Source organism: Pithys albifrons, chromosome 3 (assembly GCF_047495875.1).
Source record: "Pithys albifrons albifrons isolate INPA30051 chromosome 3, PitAlb_v1, whole genome shotgun sequence".
In the NCBI taxonomy this organism is placed as follows: domain Eukaryota; kingdom Metazoa; phylum Chordata; class Aves; order Passeriformes; family Thamnophilidae; genus Pithys; species Pithys albifrons.
The window spans coordinates 48720427-48741471 of NC_092460.1; the positions used below are offsets into that span (position 1 = coordinate 48720427).

Below are 21045 nucleotides of genomic sequence, written 5' to 3' on the forward strand. Positions count from 1 at the left end.
TGCAGGTGACCACACACCGGAAAAGTTGCCCAGAGAGGTTGTGGAGTCTCCCTCACTGGAGGCATTCAAGAATCCTCTGGATGCAATTCTGTGCAATGTTCTCAAGGATGAGGTTGGACCAGATGACCCACTGCAGTCCCTCTGACACTTACCCATTCTGGGATTCTGCAAAAGCAAACCTGCAGCTGGTCCTGAAAACTACAACAGCACAACTACAAGGGAAAAACAGAGCCCAGGCTTGTTTGGAGGGGTCAGACTGTGGGTGTCCCACTGAGAGTTGTGTCAGCACTGACTCCATATGGGTGATAAATTAGACAGTCCAATAACCACTCGCTGTGCAGCACTTGCCTTAAAGACCACACAGCATTCAGGTGAGGCCCACATGGTGTTACTGTGGGGAAGGAATTGACAAGGAGCCCTCTCACCTCTAACAAACAAGGACTTAACAGCCTTATGAATCAGGTCTTGGAGTGAGGAAACAGGAGGACTGGATCTCTTAGTTCACTAAAAGAATGTTTTTGAGAGTACGAGTGGTAAGAAAGGCAGGGAAGTGGTTCTTTTTGGGCAGGTCCATAGTTCGATGGAACTATGGTTCAGTGGAGTGTACTTTCTATGAATCAGATGTGTGAATTAACATGGATAATTAATTCCTTCTCATAACCTAGGGGTTATTTATTACTTTCAAGGTGAAGGGAGGAGTCAGAAATTCCTATCATTAGCTCCAAACAGCAAATTTTGTCCTTGTCCTCTGGTGCAGAGGTAGAAATTTTGCCTATTAATCAACCATCTGCATATGAAGCTACTCTGAGAGATCATGTCAGTGCTGATCAAAGTGGTGGTTTAGGGACAACAAAAAGCCCAAGACTCCCAGATAATCACAGAAGTTTTGCTTTCAGTTACACTCAGTAACAAAGAAGAAAGAACAGTGGCTGCTGAGCATGCATTTGATGAAGAACAGTCAGTGATGCCAGGAGTTTTCCTGACATAAAATCATGCTTGTGTGCAAATCTGTAAAGATGAGAGAGCTCATCAGTCTTCTTCTGACTCCATGCTTGGGTTTGGGAGTTGGAACTATTTGAAGTGAGTTTCAGACTCTTTTTTCCTCCTTTCTTTTCTATTATTGTTCCTTTTCTCTTAGCCTAGCATTTCTCCATCCTGCCTTTATTTTCTGCTTTCATCTTGGTGGCAGAAAGGGAAAGAGACTCTGTGAGTGTACACATATATCCCAACATGCCACATGTATATCAGTGGGCCAGTTATGAATGGTATCTAGGCAAGACTTCAAACTTAATGGGCTAGACAGTGTTCAAAGCCTGGTAGTGTATTTACTTAAATTGACTAGTCATGAAGTTTCAGACCTGAGTAGGCCTGACTATGACCAGCATGAGCTGTGACTTTGTCTGTCGCATTGTTAGATGTCGTTTTGGTATAGGCTGAAAGAAAATCTTTTTCCATCCTGCCTTTATAATCTTAACAATAGGTATTTCTTCCATATATCTGTTGACTTGTCCTGCCCCCAAGTTTTCCCTTTTCTTCAGAGTTCTTTAGAGTGAGGGCTGGCTGGTTCCTGGGAGTCACAGATGGAGATTCAGTTGATAACACAGTTGAGAGACCAGAGGCACAGGACCTGTGAGACAGAGGAACCTGACCATTAGTCATAAACGTTGGAGGCTTTAGGATGTTCATTAAAAGGTATTGAAATAAAAGGTATTGAAAATGTACCTGTTTGCAGTTTAACTCCATCTGGCAATGGCCACACAGCCACTTGTTCAGTCTCCAGTGGTAGGATGGGAAAGGAAATGGGAAAGGGAAAGGTAAAAGTGAGAAAAATTGTGGGTTAAGACAGTTTAATAGGTAAAACAAAATCTGCACATAGAAGCAAAGCAAACCAAGGAATTAATTTACAGTTCCTAAGAGAAGGCAAGTATTCAGTCACCCCCCAGGAAAGTAGGGCTCCATTCGTCACATGTTATGGTGACTTAGGAAGACAAAGGCCATCATTCCAACAATTCCCCTTCCCTCATCTTCCCCCAGCTTTCTATGCTGAACATGATGCTATACGGTAGGGAATATCCTTTGGGTCATACAAGAGTAACTGTCCTGGCTCTGTCCCTTTGCAGCTTCTTGTGCACCCCCAGCCTCCTCACTGGTGGGATGGAGTGAAGAAGGAAAGGCTTTGACTCTTGTGTAAGCACTGCTCATCTGTAACTAAAACATCTCTGAATTATCAACACTGTTTCCAGCACAAATCCAAATCACAGTTCCATACCAGCTACTGTGAAGAAGATTAACTAGCCCAGCCAAACCCAGCATACCATTGCACACCTATCATTCCAGAGATAAACACATACCTCTAGTACTTGGGAGGATTATAATCCCTTGTTGAACATGTGATTCTTTGGTCTCTCAAGCAATAATTCTATGATGGCTGAAACAACCTTGTCTTGGCAGCCTGTTTCACTTTTTGGACCTGAAAGTGCCTTGGCTCAGGCACAGGTATTTCTTGCAAGATTAGGCATCAGCTGCCCTTAGCCTGCTGGGAACAGCAAAATCACTCTTTGCCATCTTTTCTTCTACTGCTTCTGAAAAACAGAGTTCTCAGCCAAGCTGACCCTGAGCCAGTAGTTCCCATGAGAGCAGACACAACTTCAGCTCCTGGTCTTGGACTTTGAATTCTCAGAGAAGGGCACATTCATTTTCCCTGGTTAATAGTGACCTTTCCTCAACAGAGATGCAACTTCCCCTTGCACAGATACTTTTCCAAAAAGGAAAAGGAAAAGCAGGTTCTTTTCAAATCCACCTATGAGATATGTTTGTTTACTGATAAAGGGACATGAATTTTTCAGCTGCTATATTTTTGAAACATGTTTTCCTTGGCAGAAAGCTTTCTCTTTTCTGTGACTTTGTAGCTAAATAGAGTGGGTGCCTTTCACTTTTGCATATAACTTCCTAGAGAGAAGCTTCCTTGTTAAGGCAAGTGGGCTTACTCAGTGAGCACAGGAATGTATTTACCAAATTACAACAACCCACAAAGGCAAAGCTGAATGTCCTGCTTAGTGAGGCATCTGGGCTTTTTTGCCTTAAGCAATAAATCACTCACTCATATTTTGTCCATACCGGCTTCTTACTTAGACCTCTCTTGACTGCTGGAAGAGCAGTGGATTGGCGAGAGCATTTGTTTGGTTTTTAAAAAAAATCTGTATTTGTTTTCAGAAGTTGTTTTGCTAAATTTCTGCCAGATTTTTTCTCTTGTTAAGGAGTAAAAAAGTCAACACTACACTGCTTGCGTCCTGAGGGTCTTCCCATTCAGCTTGCACCCTTGTTTATAGCAAAACCACGCAGAGAATTAGCAGGAGTCAGAATTATGCTTACCCTAGGATACTGATGCTGATGTGAGTGCTCAGCTAAATAAATCCCTGCTCAGCATTATCCAGTTTGTCTTGGTACTCTCATTTCCTCCAACAACAGGTTTCTCACTGGGGAGAGCTGCTTTTGCTAGGCCTTGTACATTATACTCACACTTGCTTGACCAGCTTTCCATCTGTGTTGGAGTTTCATGGAGCATTGGGCCCCTGAAGTTCAGGAAGTCAAACAAAGGCAAAATCAGAAGTCTTAGATGATAGTTCACTGGATCAGAATGGCTGTGATTCCTGTCAGGGGGTGAGGAAGAGAAAGGGAAAGATGTGTTTGAGGTTTTAGTCATTGTTAGGAGGCCTTTTGATTCAAAGGCATGAAGTCCAGCAAGGTTTAAAAACATCAACCTTAACCCTTTGGACTTCTCTTTTGAATTAGAATATTTATTGAAAATTAATTTTAATTACTACAAAACAATGACAGATTTTCTTCACCAGTTGTAGACCAGAATCTTACTTTTTTTGCATGACCATTTTAATTTACAAATAAGAGCTCAGAAAGTCGAAACTTTTTCAGTTGAAAGACTCATGACAAAATTCTGATAAATGTCAATTTAACAACAATCCAGCCTACTCTAAGAACAGCAGCTGATGCTGGAGACTTCTTTCCACTTGCCCATGAAAGGCCAATTTTTGTTGGTGAAATACATGATGTATGGATCAATACCAGGGATATTCCTAGCAGATCTCATCACCCAGCTCCTCACTTCTCTGCCTCTGTCTTCTCCAGTGTAGAGCAACTTGTGTTTATTTTACCATCTCTTTTCAGAGAGCATCCCAGAGAAGACTCTACAGTGCAATCACAGCTACATATCTCTTACAACTTGCACATGAATGGGCTGTTCTCAGGCTCATCAGTTCATGAATGTGACTCTAAACTTTTAACAACTGCTATGAAAACCAAGTTTCTGGCTGGTATTCTGTGAAAGGTCTAAAGAGGCTTGGCAGATGAACCTAAGAAATGGTGCTGGGCTAAAGGATGCTGGACTGGTCTTGCAGCCAGCACAGTATCCAGCTTGCAGACTCCAGTGTTATGTCCAGGCTATGGAGAAATCTGGCTCTGCACAGGATGAGGAAGAAGAGGAAGCAGAGCATGCTAATCCAGTTGGTTTCATTATCTTTCCAATCTCTCTCCCCTGCCTTTGCTGTGATAGCACACATACACACACAAAATATAGCAGGACTTGTTAATTATTGCACTTAAATGGAGAAAAATATGTTACAGTAGAGGGATTGATGATAATAACTAATCAGACTAGCAAAGGAGGGTGCTTCTTCCTTATGCCAGCAAGCACATAGCCATGTTGAAATAATTTCTGCAAAATAAACTGTGAGAAAAACAGAAGTTGTTTTTATCACTGGCTTTCCTTTCAGAGATACTAGATATGTCTTGCACTCTCTTTTTGCTACTTCTGCTTCCTTTCAAGACAAAAACAGAACAGTCAAACTGGAGAGTATGAGGGAGTGGAAGGAACAGAGAAATAAAGAAGAGATAGGAGAAGGAGAAAAAGTATAATAGTAGAAGCTGAAGATGGAGGAATAAACAGCAGAGAGATTGAAGGGTGGCAAGAAATAGGAATAGGAAGAAGTTATCATGGTTTTATTTTTAAGAAATAGCTGTAGGATTCTTTCATGAATTGACTTGACATCTGTGAAGTCAGTGAAGGTGGCTCTTACAATCCCTTGAGTATTGAATCACATTCCAAATGTTAGCAGTTTGCTGAGGATTGAGGTCTCAAATCACAGAAGTGTTCCTGTGGCACAAGGGACTCCACAGGCTGCATGGAAATAATTTTCTGTTTGTAGGAGCTCTGCAGTTCCACAGTCCTCCCAAAACCTCTGGCCCAGCTGCATGTCTCTGGTGGACCTTCTTTGACTTCTCTAGTGTGAGCACAGCATAACAGACATGTGAATTGCTGAGCCTGCTGCTATGGAAGCCACAGACTCTGCTTGCAAGGGAAGGTGAGCTGAGAGCTGCAGGTGAGTGCAAGGCATTGACCTCATGGACAACAATTTAATCCCACGGTAACAAGAAATGCAAAACAGTGAGAGTGACCAGAATCAACCATCAATCCAGAGCCCACAGGAAGTCCCTATCCAGTAGCCAGACTTAAGAGTCAAGCTAGGAAGTCAATCCCACAGATTACAATCAGCAACTCTATGACCAGGCACAGGTAGGGCTGTGTCACAGCTCAGACAAGGGCAAAAGCAAAGGGCCTGAATTTAAAAGCAGCTTCTGAGTGAAGGTGGAGAGACCTCAGTCAGGCTGATTCCAGCTTAGACAGCCAAAGCCCTTTTGAGAGAGTACATGAAAGAGGTTGTGCTCAAGGCCCAGACACTTACTAACCCAAGATAGTTACTGTGGGTGCACCTTCCTTGAGGAAAGGAAGAGACAATAAAGCAGATGTGTTTGATATCAGAGAATTTATTAATGTCAGTTGATGAACCACAGGAGTGTGCCAGTATAATGAAATATTAAATTAGAAACAGATCAAAAATTCCGTGGGGAATGTTTCAAAAGCCACACACTAGGCCATGTTGCAGCATCCTGTTCAGATAGTCCTGCTTTTTTCCTTCTGTGTAACCAGGAATAAAGAAATGACCTGTAGGTCCCACAAAGTTCTAAATGACCCCAATTGCCAAAACTTCACAACACCCTGGGTTTGTCACATCCATGGATATAAGACCCAGAAAACTAAAACTTCAAATTCAACTTGACATTGCAGGCAGAACTAAAGGTCTACTCGTTTCAGAATGGTAAAGATGAACCACTAAATCTTGTCTCTAATCTTCAGTATTTTCAAACATTCACAGATTAAAGTATTGAATATCTAATCCTAAAATTCAATACATTTGAGATAGACTACAATGAATCTAGCTTCAATGACTACAGTGGGAAAAAAATGGGGGTATACCTGCCAGCTAACCATTGCCTTGATTGGGATTGGGGGAAGAGGTGGATCAGGTAGATCATCTCTGCCTACATGTATCTGGAGGTATTTGGGTGTGACTTTTCACAGACTAAATCTGGGAGAGCTCCTGCAGTGGGTGAAAATATCAGGAGGCAGCTCCAAGAGAGCTGAAAATCTCTGGAAATGTGGTGGACCAGAACAGATATTTCAACTATTGCTTTGCTGCTTTTCTGTACAAAGAGAGTGCTGTCAACATCCATGGGTATGGATTTTCTGTTATTAAGTGGTCTAGTGGTTTATTGTATTAAGAGTAGACAATGAAGATGCATAGAATTAAGACGTGTTAAAAAGATAAGACTTCTTCCATTGCACAAAACAATGTTTTCGGTCTCTGGAAGTGATTCATGGTGGGGAAAAAGTGTTGGCCCAGTAGGTTGGTAAGTGGCCTGAGACATTCCCTGTGTTCCGGTTCAGGTGCTGCCACCTGCAAATGTGTCAGTGACAGCAACAGTTAATGGCTGAAATGCCTCTAGAAAAATACATTCTCTCAGCTGGGGTTGGAGTGAGGTTCAGCCATGAGCTACTGGGGTCACTTAAGGAGGCAGCTGCCCTGCCTTCATCCTTGCAGTGCAGCAACAGTGCTGGTGAAGATCAAAGAGAAATGGATCTCAGCTTGTTCTAGCTAGAGAATGAAGGCTGAAATATGAAAAGGATCTTCAGATTGCAGCAAGGATGAAGGAGGGAACAGTTGATTGAAATGTTAGAGCAAATCCAGGGCGTATGAAGGAGCCAGGAATACTTTCAGAGTGGTAGCTTTATTAACCTGTGTCAGTCTATTTAAGGCTGCCTGTATCAATGTTTCCACCAGTTTTATGTGGGCAAACAAATGGCCCTAAAAATAAGAACAGTAAGGTTATTGGGACACAAGTAATTTAGAAAAGATTACTCCTAAAACACAGGGTGGTAAGTGTGTAAATCTAATTACACAGAGTGAATGCCTGGAAGCTTGCTTTTGTCCTAAGTGTGTATCACAAATGTGCTACTGGCATTCTTGTGCCCATGGCTACTGGCTCTTCCTGGCCTTAACATGATCTCTCTTTTCTCAGAAGTACTGCAACATCTATTTTTGGCCAATGGCAGTCAGTGAGGTGGTCTTTACTAGGCAGAGCACTTCTGAGGAGTTCAGTAATCTTCTGAGTCAAATAAACTACCTCCCAGTGCTGAATGGGTGAGTAAGCAGCCCACTCCCTACTCTTCTCTTGAAAGATTCCTTACTAACCATAGGGTGAGAACAGGTTGCACATGGTTATCCCACATTGTAATGGGGAGGATAAAGCATTTTCACCTGTTTATCTGCTAAGTCTGTGTACACCTTCCAAACATCTGTGGAAATTGTAAAGAATTACTGCAGCTCCAGACCCTGACCTTGCTGGATGGAAGTCTAAGGATAGAAACCTGCTTCCTTGCTCCCTCTGCATTTCCTTCAGAAATAGGTTTTGATAAAAGGCACTGACCTAATAAGGTGGAAACCTTGTTGGTTGAATTCCTCCCAGCCTGCCTGAACACAGCTTCCCTCTCATGAAAATACACATAATCCCTTACCTCCTCATCCTTTAGAAATTACATACTTTGTATTCCTTGAAGCAAAGTCTCACTTTGAAAGTGGAATGTAAACAAAGAAAAGCTGCATTGGTCCTAGCCAGTGTGGAGCTGATCAGAAATAATGCCATAATGCCTCAAATTTGTGTCATGTCTTCAAAGACAGAGTGGGAAGGTGACCATGACACTCTGTTTGGGAAAATATCCTAGCTTGCAGAGCAGTCAGGGAAGCTGACACAAATTAAATTGACTCTTGGGTTTTGTGATAATTACCTGGTTCTTAGGAGCGAGGGTCAGCTCTTTTTAATCTATATATTTGTAAGTTATGTGAAGGAAAGATGGGTTTGTTTGTAACTTCTTGGAAATTGTTGTCTTCTCTCTTTATCTAGTTTCACATTCAGTGTTTTTAAGAGACAGGGGCCCTTTATTTTGAAAAACTAACTGCAAAGTATCCCTGAAAGCTTGTGAGCTTCTTAAATGCTGATGCTAGCAGTCACATTGCCTGAGTTATTACTGCTAAATAAGTCAGGGCCAAGATGTAGTACCACACACTGCCTTGTAACTGCTTGCACTGCTTTGTTGTCAGCACTCTCCCTGCCATGGTTTGGCCTGTGCCAACTAGTGCTCTTCAAGATAACACCCTGGCACTGTCTGGGAGACAGCACAGTGTAGCTACTATTCTGGGCAACATGGACACAACTGTACTGGGTTTGGCTGTGTCCAGTGTCCTTCAGCAGTATTCTAGCAGGCTGTGCACCAAGCTGTGCAACACACACCCTTTTCCAGCAGTACAGCTGTAACGCAGCAGTCACAGTGTGTCATGTACTTTGACCTGAAAAACAGAGACACGGAACTTTAGCTGGGCTTTAGAGCACAGAGGCTCTGTGGGAGGCCAAGGAGACAGGCAGGTCTGCAGACACAGCCAGGCTGTGTCATTTTACTAGCGGACCAGAGAATGGTCCCTGGCCCTGTCTTATTTACAGGAAAAACATAGCTTTCCTCAAAAGCTGAACTTGCTTGCATATCTCGGAATTCTTGAAGTTGGCAGCAAACAGCTGATCTCTTCCTGTGGCACAGAAAGGGCCAGGGCTTGCATCTTCTGAGGAAAGTATGAGAGATGTGGCCAAAGGTTCCTTCTAGCTTCCTGAAAGACATTATACTCCCGTAGGTCATTTCCTGTTCACATGCAGTTGGCATCCCAGAGAGCTGCCAGATAGAGAGCTGTCAGTAGCAGCTCAGTCCTGTCCTTTTTTCATCCAGCCCCCACAGTGGCCACCCTTGCTGTGGGTTTTCTTCTGGGAAAAAATGGTGTCATGGTCACAGTTTGAGGTCAAGCAGCAAGCTTTTCTCCTGAGTTCCACTTGGATTTATTTGGAGACCCTTCAAGCCCCCACAGACATACAGATCCCACAAAAATATCCTTACATATTTTTTGGAAAGGAGGGTTTGTGTTTTTTTTTCTGCAGAACTATCTAGTCATATTTAATACTGGCAGCACCGTAAGTTTTCCTCTCCCTCTGTCCAGTTGAGGAGGGGAAATGATAGAGTGACTTGGTAGCACCTCTCTGATAACATATTTAAAAAAGGGTAAAAACTGCTCTGCAACTAGGAGAGAGGGGTGAGACTACATGACAGCTGGAGGCCAGCCATGGTCAACCTATCACAGTATGTTTTGTAAATCCATTAAAGTTGTCAGAGGGCTTGCACATGATGATGGATCCAATGGGGGCAAGGAGGAAAATGCACAGAATTTTGAGGTCTTTCAGATCTTCAGAACCCTAAGAAAGCTGTTGGAAAAGGAAGTAGCCAGCTCTGAGATTCAGAAAAGCCTTCTGGAGTTGTAGGTGTCTTAGATAACCAAACTGGAAATGTGAAAAATCATACCATCATAATGTAATTTTCTTTCCACAAATGTTACCTTTCCTCTCCTGCTTCTAGTCCAACATGGTGAAAGATCTCAAGCAACCCTACCTCTTTCTTATGTTAATGTATTTGGTAAAAGGGACAGCTCATAATTTCCATGCTTCTTCATTTAGATAGGCTTGTTTTTCACTTCCCTGATAGATAGGTGAGATTGGCAGAGGAAGAAGCCAGATTTAGCTAGGGCTTCTTTCTAAAAATATTTAATCAATTTCAGTTCAAGGTTCTTAGGTTATAGGAAAAGAATATTATTTTGCTTGGGCACATAATGAGCTTGGATAATCAGTTTTCTTGCTCAGGAGCAATGAGTGCAAGGGTTTAAATGAAAAGGAATGTTATTAAGAGAGAAAATAGCAACTCAATATAAAAATTGGTAGGCCTGTTTACTAAAATCAGCAATAGAACCAGAAAACTTGTTAGTAATGTAGTCCTTGCCCCTGTTGTGCCCACAGCTGAGAGAGCCCATTCCCCACCTGTAAGGAGATGTTCTTAAATCTCTCATACTCTTTTCAAGTGCAGTGATCCCACCTCTCATACCAGGTCACTGCTATTGGCATCTTCAGTTCATGAAGCTTTGGCTCTATCAGAAAGGAGTCTGTGGCAAAGAAAACCCACAGTCAACCTTTAGGAATGCACTGAGTTTTGCTTTTGTTTTTCAGATTTCTTGCTCCTTGGCTCCTTTGCTCTATCATCATCAAGGGGAACTACACAGGTAATTCCTAACCCTCAAATCATCATTCTCTATGGATGAATAAGTGTTTTAAATATTTTCAAGCATAAGATACAATTATATTTTAAACCCAGTGCCCAAGAGTGAAATCCACTGAAGTCAATTCACCTGCTCTTTCTGTTGTGATCTCTCCACATTTCAAGCAGTGCTGGATTTATCTTTTATCCCATTATAGGCAGGATCAGCAGTAAGTACTCCATTCTTTTAGGAATACTGGGCTTACCTCAGGATAGATGTAGCTCTGAATTTAAGTTTTACTTCTGTGCAAGCTTTACAGTACAAAGGATTGAACTGAATAGCAGCTGAAGACTCTGATAAGAGTTTTTGCAGTGACTGTCTTCTGTAGTTACAGTTGTTACCATCTCTTTATATGAGCCATTCAAAGTCATTCACAGTGGAGATACCAAAGGTTGGAATGTTCAGGATAACATGAGACAGACAGAGGTCAGAGGGTTAAATGAAAAGAAATATTGTTTGGAGAACAGGAAATCTTTATTTAAAAAATAGTCTGTGCCTCAGCTGCAGGGATGCATAAATCTGAATTTGGAAATAGCCATTACTGCAAGAAAAAGTTACGAGGACAGTGCTGCAGAAGCTTAGATGCAATTGGTCTCTTTTACTTTAAATGATTATAGTATAATTATCTATATTTCAAGTGCATTGAATGTTTATAGACGACCAAAACAGTTCTTAAATATCAATTGTGGTGAATGGTTTAGCTAAACCAAAGAAAACCTCACTTTTTAACACCAAGTTCAGCCCTATCAGATAAAAACATTGGCTCAGAGCTGCCACCCAATGATCAGACCGTGTAAAATCACTTAAATACCGGCTCCCTGTGTTGCAAAGCATTCAGTCCAGTGAGACAAAATAGCAGAGGCAATTTAATTTCTCATTGCATAAAAAACGACAGGGAAAGGCCATTTCCCTCTCCATTCTCTTTCCACTCCCTTTACCCAACATCTGCATTCTCTTGCCAGCAACAGGGTTCTTATTTAGAAAATTTAATTTGTTAACCTACTAACTTTGGTTTTGTTCTGTATTGATTTTTTGGTGGATTATCAAGTTGACTAAGTTCAGAGGGTGGGCATGGAAGTGTCCACACCAGCACAAAACAAACAAGAAGGAATGAATTGCTGAGAGCAGAAGAATGGGTAGAAGTGAGATTTCAGCTGCAGTGAGCACTTATTTCAGCTCTATTCTTGTCTAACTGCATATGGCATGATACTTGGAGATTCCAAAACTGGCTTTGAATACACATGTTAGGGTAGCCAAAGCACTCTAGTCAACACAGAGTGCACACAGAGAAATGGTCCAGGCCAAAGTTCTGGCTAAATTTGTCTGTTCAGCAGTCAGAGACTTCAGATATTGACTGTTCCCAGTGGCTGTGCTGCCTCACTCAAAGCTGTTATCTCTGCAGCTTTCATTGTGTCACCAGTCTGAAACTGTTTTTCTTTGGCTGAGCTGTAACAGTTGGCAAAGCAAAGAAGATGAAGGGGGATTGCCACAGGTATGTTCATTTCTCATCAAACACCTGTCACCATTTGAGTCCATTATACAAATGCTTACTATTTAAGTGCTTATAAAATATTTTAAATTGTAAGAAGTGCACAAAGTGGCTTCATTCCAAGAGGCAAACACCACCGTTTGTGCACAGTGGTGCACCAGCAAGACCTTTCAGTCCATTTCCCTTCTGATCTAGTCTCTTTACAAGCCTTTCAGACAGCAAAAGGGCATTTACTTCAAGCTGTACCATAATCCTGCAATCTGCCTGCCCTAGTGTCTGTTTCTAATGGCTAACAGGCATTTTGAATGTGTAGTAGAAATAGATCTGTAATTCTATGTGCAGATTCAGCCTACATTATGTGTTGTGTATTAGCTGCCTGTGCCCAGAACTGCCTGCTTAGAGTATGCCAAACAACATCAGTAGATTTCTGCTCAGCTCCATGTTTGCTGGATTAGGACCTGTTGTGGTCTCAGAAGACAGCATTTATTATGTACCTGGAGTTATACTGGCCATCAGTGCTGGTTGCAACACAGAGAACAGGCTGTTCCTACAGAGCTGCGCTGTTCAGCAGGACCTAGTGTGGTGTGTGCTCAGGCAGGAGCCACTTAATACTAATGTACAAAGCAAATCCAGAGGGAGGCTTCTACAAGCTGCCATTTGGCCAGTCTCCCTAATTTCAAAGACTTGGATGTGTGCCTGGAAATATCAGAAGTCCAAATGGTTAACTATTGGCAATGGAAAATGATGATCACTTGATTATCATATTAGTTAAATTTTAACCTCCTTCACTATTTAACAAAGTCAGAATACTGTTATCTAATCACCAGTCAACGGTGAAATAACAATCCTAATTCTGTCCCAAAACAGTTCATATCAGGAAGCAAAGCATCAATCTTTTAAAATGGTGAAAGCTTAGTACCAGATGGGAAAGATCAGGGCATCGCTATTCCCAGAAATGTACTTTGTGATTGCTGCACCAAAAACTTTGGAGCTGGAAGGCAGAATCCTGAAATAAGGACGATTAAATTTGTAATAAAAACACATCAGGAAGCTCTAAAGACCCTGCATGTCCTGCATCCTTCAAGCCCTTGGGTGGTCCTCACTTACTGTCCAGATACACTTTCAAATTTCAGGTTGTACAGACTGTATGGTGAACATGTTTCTCTCTAAGAGACATTTATCTTCAACTTAGGGAAAGGGCTGTCAGGGACAAGAAGAGCTTATGAGAGCCTCACTAAGGGTCTGTGTACATTGCGAGGTGATTTGTGGATTGGAGAAGTCCCAGGGCTTCTTCCAGCTTTCCTGTTCCCTTTGGATGGGATAAGCTGCTGTTTGGTTTTTCACTGGCTTGGCCTGCAAATAGTATGGGCTTCAGTAAATGCACTGATGCCTCCTCTTCTGAGGCAAATTTCCATTTCCTTTCATACATTACTGCTGCTCCCTGCCAGGGCAAGAGCTTCCCCTGAAATCCTCCATGTGACAGATGTAACAACAGAAGAGAACCCTTACCTTACCCCACATAGGGTGCCAGTCACACAGAACTGTGCCCAGGTTAAGTGGCCATGGTTTGGTGCCTTTCTGGCAAGAGTCTGAATTCACCTTGCAAGCAGCAGTAGGGAGCTGGTTCTTCCCTTGGTATGTCTAGCTGCTCTGTATACACAGATCTGAAGCTTTCCTGTGTGGGAGCTTTATAGTCTTTAGTGAGAGAGATAGATGGCATTCAGGACATCAGGCAGTCCTGCTTTGTTCCCAGTGCATCCTTTGTACTTCTTTCTGGACTGCTGGGGCAGCTGTCAAAGCATCACAAATCTTCTAGCAAACATGAGTTTGCTCATACACATGCACACATCCTGTCCCCAGTCTCACTCTTAACATTGCTCACAGGTCCTATTCCAACTTAGGTGCGGAGCAGATGAGTTTCTCTATGGGCTTCTCCCACCACATCCTCTGCAAGGGTGTGTACCTCACACACTAATCATTCCCACTGTACTAGTGATCACCAAAATCTTTTTTTTTTATTCATACTCAGATTTATCTTGCATTGCTCTCCCCATAGACATGCTAATAGAGAGGGGTAAAGAGAACCAGTAACAAATCTGCTCTTGACAGTTAGCAAGCAATAGTTTCAGGTTTTACATGGAGGTTTATTAGATGGCTGAGGAAAAAATCCTGCTCTGAATGCACTCCAATCTTCAACCTTCATCTTCTAAGGCTTGCCTTTTTTATCCCCATATTTTTCTCCCATTGCTTTCTGCACATTAAGATCCAGGAAATATTTCTCATACCATTTCCCTGTTAAGAAGGCAAATCATAGTTCAGTTACAGCCTCACTCCTAGTGCTACTATATCCCAAGGATTATTCTAGCTGTAGAGCTCCTCTGTTCTTAAAATGCCAGTTTTTAGTCCCCTTGTGACTGTGCTCAAACCCATTCACTGTCCTTGGCAGAAGCAGCACCTATCTAAGGAATTCAGCAATGTACTTTTCTGCCAGAAGCCATACCCAGCTCATAAATCTTCCTTCCGTGCCAATTATTGGGATCTCTGACTGCCTTCTGAATTATATCAGGGGTGTAGGAATCTTTCATCAAGCTTCGGGTCTTCAGTGGACCACCTGCAAGGAACAGCAAATAAGGAATTGTATGTAGAAGTCACTCTACTGAAGTCCTGGAATAGAGCAGGGGAGCAACAGCAGTTTCAAGGCCTCAAGGAAAGGCATGTATTTACTGCAGTACCTTTGATCAGTTTTGTGGCTAGGTGCTGAACAATAGCTTCATGACCACCCGGGAGGGAGCTTGTGTTTGCCAATTTATCTGCTTTTCATCCTCAAGTATGAGATACACACAGAGACTGCTGCAAGGTACCATCTTTATTCTTATCCCAGTGCCCTTTCTCAAGTGTCCACTTACCTTCTGTTAAATCTCCTCATTCACCTAAGTAGCTTCCTACTTAGCAGCACAACTTCACAAAAGCCACACCATCTTACCACTCCAGGCCTTCCTGATCTCCTTTTATGCCACAGCACTTAACAAATCTTTCCCAACTGTGACTTCTCTTTTCATCCCCTCTTGACTTTTAGCCACGAGGGGGCTTTATTTTAATCTCTCATCCTTTCCTCTTCACCTTCCTTTTTATCACACCTTTTTCTTGACAGTAATGATTTTGAGCTCCCTGAGGAAAGATATCCTTCCTTTCTGTGGGACTACAGAAACCCAGGACAATGCAGTCTTCAATATCCAGCAAGGTCTTGTCATGGAACATACTGTACAAAAAACAGGAATCTGTCTTATACTGGTACATGGGAAACTAGTATCAGAGACAATTATTTCAGAGTTTCTTGGATAGGATGGTAACAAAATGGAATGAATGCTCAGTTTTCAGTATTTGTTTTAGTGGAGGGATCCTGAGGAACCTTGGAAAAAGAGGTTTGGGCAAGCTGTTTCAGAGCCCCACATGTCTAAAGGTCTTTAAGAGAAATAAAGTCAATACTGGAACTGGAGATAACTAGCAACTGGAGATGACAGGGGACATTGAATTGCAAATGGTGTCCATTTGGACAGCTGTGAACACAAAGGACGGGGTCATGACTCATGTTCACTTTTCACATGATGGAAAAAAAAGAGAGAAAGAAAAGAAAGGGATAGAATACATAGAATAGAATGGGATGATCTAGATTCTATTTTTTCAAGTACCACAGTCTTGAAAAGCAGTGACTGTGGATAGAAATGGAATAAGAGGAGAAAGTGAGTATTACCTATAGTCAGATATCTACACACAGCAATAGGACTGCCTTGAGCCCTGGCAAAGCATAGATGAAACCAGCTTTGAAGGTCAGGGATAGGCATGTGTGTCCCCTCACCTTGGAACAGATTTGATCTCAAGTTGTAACCTAGCTGCTGATAATCTGAAAGAGATGTCCAGTCCGAGTTGCTTCTTGTCATTTCGGTACAGTTACCAAGTCTTTTCTGCACCATGTCTGAAGCTGCATTGCACTGAGCTTGACATTCCTGAAAACAGGAACAACAGAGAACCACTGTCAGTCCACATTTCCCAAGTGCAACAAACTCCTGGCATTTCCACTCCTGAATAGCTCTTTGAGCTATGACTAATTCTTGGGACCTGGTTCTGTCTTTGAGTCTCCCTCAGTCACTTCAGTAGGCATTGTAATTGCATGGGACAACTAGGACTGGTGAAACAATGGGGGATTACAGAGGGATGATGGCATTGGGCCCTGGACTGTGTCCTGGTACCACACTGTTTTGCCTTGCTGAGCTGGGATGTTGCCTGGCTACAGGAATCTTAAATGAAAGTGGGATGCACAACCAAAAAGACATGGAAAAGGCTGTCTGTGGAACGTCATTACCCTGTAATGGGAAGCCCAAATCCATCCCTTTATGCGTCTTCTAGAAACTGCCATTATATAATATCCAATCCTCTCGGCCCCCTGCTACACCAGAAAAACAGCCTTCAACCGGCCACAAAGGATTTATAAAATGGCTTCCTCTGATACCTCTTCATTGCTGGTACACTTATATTTGCTGGTATCACAGCTGTTTCTCTTCTCCATAAAATGCTTCCTTTCTGCTTTCATTTCTGGCCCTAGTACCATAAATGGAGCTGAAAACAACTGGACATCTCATTGTGTCATTGTGAGACAACAAAAAAACATTAAAGGTCTCAAAAAGGGAAAGAGAAAAAAACAACCTAGCAGCATTATACTAATCTTACTGCTGCACCAGGTGAAGGTTCCTGAGGAGCCTTAAATGCTCTTGAGAGGTGAAAATGTACGGAATTGTGGAAGTAAAAATCTTGTGGTCAAATATCCATACAAATGTCTCTTTTCTTATGTGTAGGGGTCCTTCTATGCCATGATCAGTGTCACTCTTATGAATATGCACTTCTAGTCTCTGTGTCTCATCAGTAGCACATCAATGTCTTTTTGCACTTGTGCAGGGAACTAGTGAGACAAGTCCACCAGTAGAGAAAGACATGGTTGGGGCAGGAAGATTTTAATGCATCATCCCACGGCACATGGGATCCCTCTCTGAATTGTTTTCACCCACAGAAGTACTTGTAAATCTGGATGGCATGAAGGGAAGGGGGGAATGACATGCAAACTGTACTGCAAAGCAAGCTCTGAAGGAGGGACAGCTTCTCTGCCATTGTGCTTACCTGAAGTACTGATGGCCAGCACATGTTTTGCCATATCAGGTCTAGGGGAAGTTGGAACCTTTACCACACTCTTCAAAGAGAAGCAAAGGCAGTGTCAGGCCTACAGATGGGAAGGAAGAGGACAGTGCTCAGCTTTAGATGACCTAAGTTATTCTCACACAAACGTATTATACTCCTTCCTCGACAGGACACAGCTGTCCTTGCATGACTGCATGGTTAGTCCTACAATCCATGACCCTCTCAGTTAAAAAAGCACAGAAGCTCTGCAAGATTTCACATTAACTGCTCCTCTGGGACAGGCTGGCTAGGACATGGCTCGTCAGTATCTCTGGGGAACACTGAGCTGTAAGAGTTTTCATAGGCCATGGTGCAGACAGAAGCCAAAATGGAAAAAAACCTCAGTGAAGATGTCATTTTCTTATTCTGAACCACCTAGAGATGTCAGACTGGTCATGTACTGCACAATTACAAGTCCTTTCTTCAATGCATTAAAGTAAGTCCAGTAAATAGGGAAAGGATATGATAAAACATAAAATGCCTGAGTAATGCTTGCTACGCAAAGGAAAAGAGACAGTTTGGAGACAATTTCTTCCCTGGTTCTAACACAAGCTATCCAGCTTTGTTTTGGTAGTCCTGTTGGTGTCATTGATCCAACACCCAGCCTGTGCAAACAGTGTCCTACACCAGAAGGAAGCTCATGCAGAGGGAATGTCTGTGTAACTTTCTGTCCTGTCCAGCTTATTGTCTGTGTTCCTCATCCCAGTGGGATGGTTTAGCCCAGGTGATGCCTGCCATAAGTTAAAACTGAAGCCGTGGCCCATGGTGGTGAACGTGGTAATTGTGAGCCTGCTGGCACCAGCAGCAGTTCAAATGGGATCTGGATCATGTAGGGATGTATGTTTAGATTTGTCCAGTTAGCTCAGGACATAACATGAGGCTTGGAATGAAGACACCAGCCAATGGGGTAGGAAGCCTAGCGCAACACCAGGGCTGACTTGAACCACCACCAGCTTGGGTTTTACAGAGTGCCAGTTTTTTGCAGCAGCATGTCTTATGCAATATTGTGATCCTGAAGCTGAAGTTAGTCAGACTCCAGGAGTCAGTGCCGCATGCTCTGCAAACATGTTAAGAGACACATCCTCTTCCACAAAAAGAACAGGGCCACAAGAGATGAAGGGAGGAAGCCAGTCCTGACTCCCAGGGCACAGCCTGCTTCTTTTCTCTATCACTCTTGGTTCTTTTTAAAGAAGAGTCATACAGTTACACATGATCAAAGTGCAGGAATTTGTGCTGCTAAATAAACTGCTGTGTTAACTCCCACTTCCTACTTAAAACAAAAACAGGTCTCTTTGTTATTATTACAATATTCAGCAGAGAACTTTACAGTTTGCTGATGTAGAAATTTCTTCTTTTCCCCCATTTCTTCCAACAAAGCAGAATTCCTGTGTAATGAGGCACTGCGCTCACTTCCCAAATCCCATTCATCAATAACTTTCCTTTCCTGGACAAAATGACACTGAAGCCTCCAACTGGTCCTACTTTCTAGTTTGTTACTGTATATGATGTTATTGTATGCTTTTTGTTTGCTTTACTTTTGACCCTGAGGGTCCAAAGTCAAAGCACTCCTCAGAGGCTTCTACATCTTGATGGCAAGGACATTAAGAGCATTCTACCATCCTCCTGGACAACAGAAGCCATAGAAGTATGTCTTACTCCTTTGTTAAGCCAATTCTGTGAGGGACAATATACAACCAATCGGAAAACATGTATCTTGATCAAAGAGTTAAAAATTATTAAACTTGATCTTTCTGAATGAAATATTTAGCATAGCCTAACACTCTGACTTTCTTGACATGCAACCTTAGAGGAAAGAAGGAGCTGCCTTTCCCAGGCAGAAAATTAACCTACTCGGGTGTAGGAACTGGCCAGTCTCACCAGCCACCAAAGGTGGGCAACTATGGTCTCATATGCCTTTCACATCTGACTGGGTGTCCAAAATAAGAGGTTTCAGTGACTTTCCAGACTGAAGGAGCCCCATGGATGTCAAAATGACATTGGATTTTTTTTTTTAAAGAAAAGATCCATGATTTACCAAGAGGCAAAGCCTCTTCTGTAACTACCTCTCTTACCTGGTCCATGATCCCTGGTGTGGTATCACAGTGATTCATACAAGCAGGCAGGTCCTGCTGAAGTTCACCTATAGAGAGGGGATGAAAGCTGGAGTGCAGATGGTTGCTGGGGAACAATGCTCCCTCCCTCTGTGAGCTATGGGCTCCATCTCCACGGGAAACAGAATGCACATGGTATAGAGAAGGGTTGTTCTTGCTGATTGAAAAAACAAACAAGGAGCAGAGTAAAAGGCCTGTGTCTTAAGAAATACCTGTGCCCAGGGGTTCACATCACATACAGGAACTTTCTTGGAGACTTCTAGCACAGTCACAATAATCAACAAGACTGTATTCCGGCAAAACTGGATCTTCTAACACTTCCAAATGCTTCACATGAACTCACTGACCCTCATTAGAGAGGAAGGAGAATCATAGAATCATAGAATATCCTGTGTTGGAAGGGACCCACAAGGATCATCCAAGTCCAACTCCTGGCCCTGTAAAGGACAGTCCCCAGAATCACATCACTTCCCTGGGGAGCCTGTTCCAGTACTCAACCATCCTCTGGGTGAAGAACCTTTTTCTAACATCTGAGCTAAACCTCCCCTGACAAAACTTCACGCAGTTCTCTCAGGTCCTGTCATGGGTCACCACATGGAAGAGATCAGTATTTGTCCCTCTTCTTCCCCTCGTGAGGAAGTTGTAGACTGCAATGAGGTCTGTCCTTAGTCTCCTCTTCTCTAGGCTGAACAGGCCAAGTGATCTCAGCCACTCCTCATAAGGTTTCCCCTCTAGACCCTTCACATCTTCACTGCCCTCCTTTGGATGTTCCCTAACAGCTTTATATTTCTTATAGTTGCACCCAAAACTGCACACAATATTCACAGTGAGGCCACCCCAGTGCAGAGCAGAGCAGGACAATCCCCTCCCTCGACTGGCTGGTGATGCCAGTCTGAAGCCCCTCAAGACATAGTTGGCCCTCCTGGCTGCCAGGGCACTGCTGACTCATATTCAACCTCACCTGCCCTGCCCATCCCTCCTGATTAGCCTGTAAGCATCCAACATGGCACTCCCATCACAGGACTCATCCACCAAGTTTCTTTCATGCCAGTGATGTCCTATGTCTGGGACTGGGCCAAAGCTTCAAGCTGCTCGTTTGTTCCTCATGCTGTGTGCATTGGTAGAAACATTTCAAATGTGGTTCGTTGTAGTCGACATCTCATGGAGCACATTGAGGGATCTCACTAGCACTTCTTCCTCAAGTTTCAGCATGCCATCCCATTGCTAATCACTGGCAAGCCTGGTTTTGTCCCTTCCCCACTTCCAATCTAGCTTAGAGCTCTCTCAGCGAGCCCTGCTAATTCCTGAGCTAAGACCCTTTTCCCCTTTGAGAGATGAGGACCCCCTTTGTTGCCAGCAGGCTCCATGCTGTCTAAACTGATCCATGATCAAAAAACCCCAGACTGGGCTGGTAACGCCAGTCTGAAAGCCAGTTATTCATCTACATGAACTTCCTGGTTCTTGCCCCGTCATTCCCTGCAACTGGTAGGACAGAACACAACTTGTGCCCCAGATCCCTTAACCAGTTGACCCAAGACCCTGAGGTGTCTCTTGATTGTTTGCAGTGTTCTTGTTGGGACCATATTGCTGCCTATCTGGAAAACCTGTAGAGGGTAATAATCAGTGG

At 43.0% G+C, this 21045-nt stretch overlaps 1 protein-coding gene across 5 annotated transcripts; it reads right to left on the reverse strand.

Annotated features, from left to right (window-relative positions):
- Positions 1–559: 559 nt before the first annotated feature.
- On the reverse strand, positions 560–20964 carry CIMIP4 (ciliary microtubule inner protein 4). 5 transcript variants are annotated; one of them, XR_011697442.1, is made up of 8 exons: positions 20380–20964; positions 19380–19575; positions 17251–17350; positions 15938–16085; positions 14582–14692; positions 3520–3650; positions 1723–2536; positions 560–1627 (listed from the first exon to the last, which is right to left on the reverse strand). XR_011697442.1 is itself a non-coding variant. In XM_071551708.1 (6 exons), the coding sequence occupies exons 3-6, from the start codon at positions 17272–17274 to the stop codon at positions 3625–3627; spliced, it is 309 nt and encodes a 102-aa protein (XP_071407809.1). In that variant the 5' UTR covers positions 17275–17350; positions 19380–19575; positions 20380–20964; the 3' UTR covers positions 3188–3624. The 5 variants fall into 5 exon arrangements, 3 of the variants coding, with proteins under 3 accessions (XP_071407809.1, XP_071407807.1, XP_071407808.1); XR_011697443.1 differs by lacking the exon at positions 560–1627 and adding an exon at positions 1630–1644; XM_071551708.1 differs by lacking the exons at positions 560–1627; positions 1723–2536 and having other exon boundaries at positions 3188–3650.
- Positions 20965–21045: the final 81 nt, after the last annotated feature.

Bases quoted from the DNA above. Each gene is read 5' to 3' on its own strand.
- CIMIP4 (XM_071551706.1), bottom strand. From the start codon at position 17,274: ATGTGCTGGCCATCAGTACTTCAG. The intron at 16,086-17,250 runs GTAAGCACAATG...TCCTGTTTTCAG, and splicing joins GCTGGCCATCAGTACTTCAG to GAATGTCAAGCTCAGTGCAA. The intron at 14,693-15,937 runs GTGAGGGGACAC...TGTTCCTTGCAG, and splicing joins GAGATCAAATCTGTTCCAAG to GTGGTCCACTGAAGACCCGA.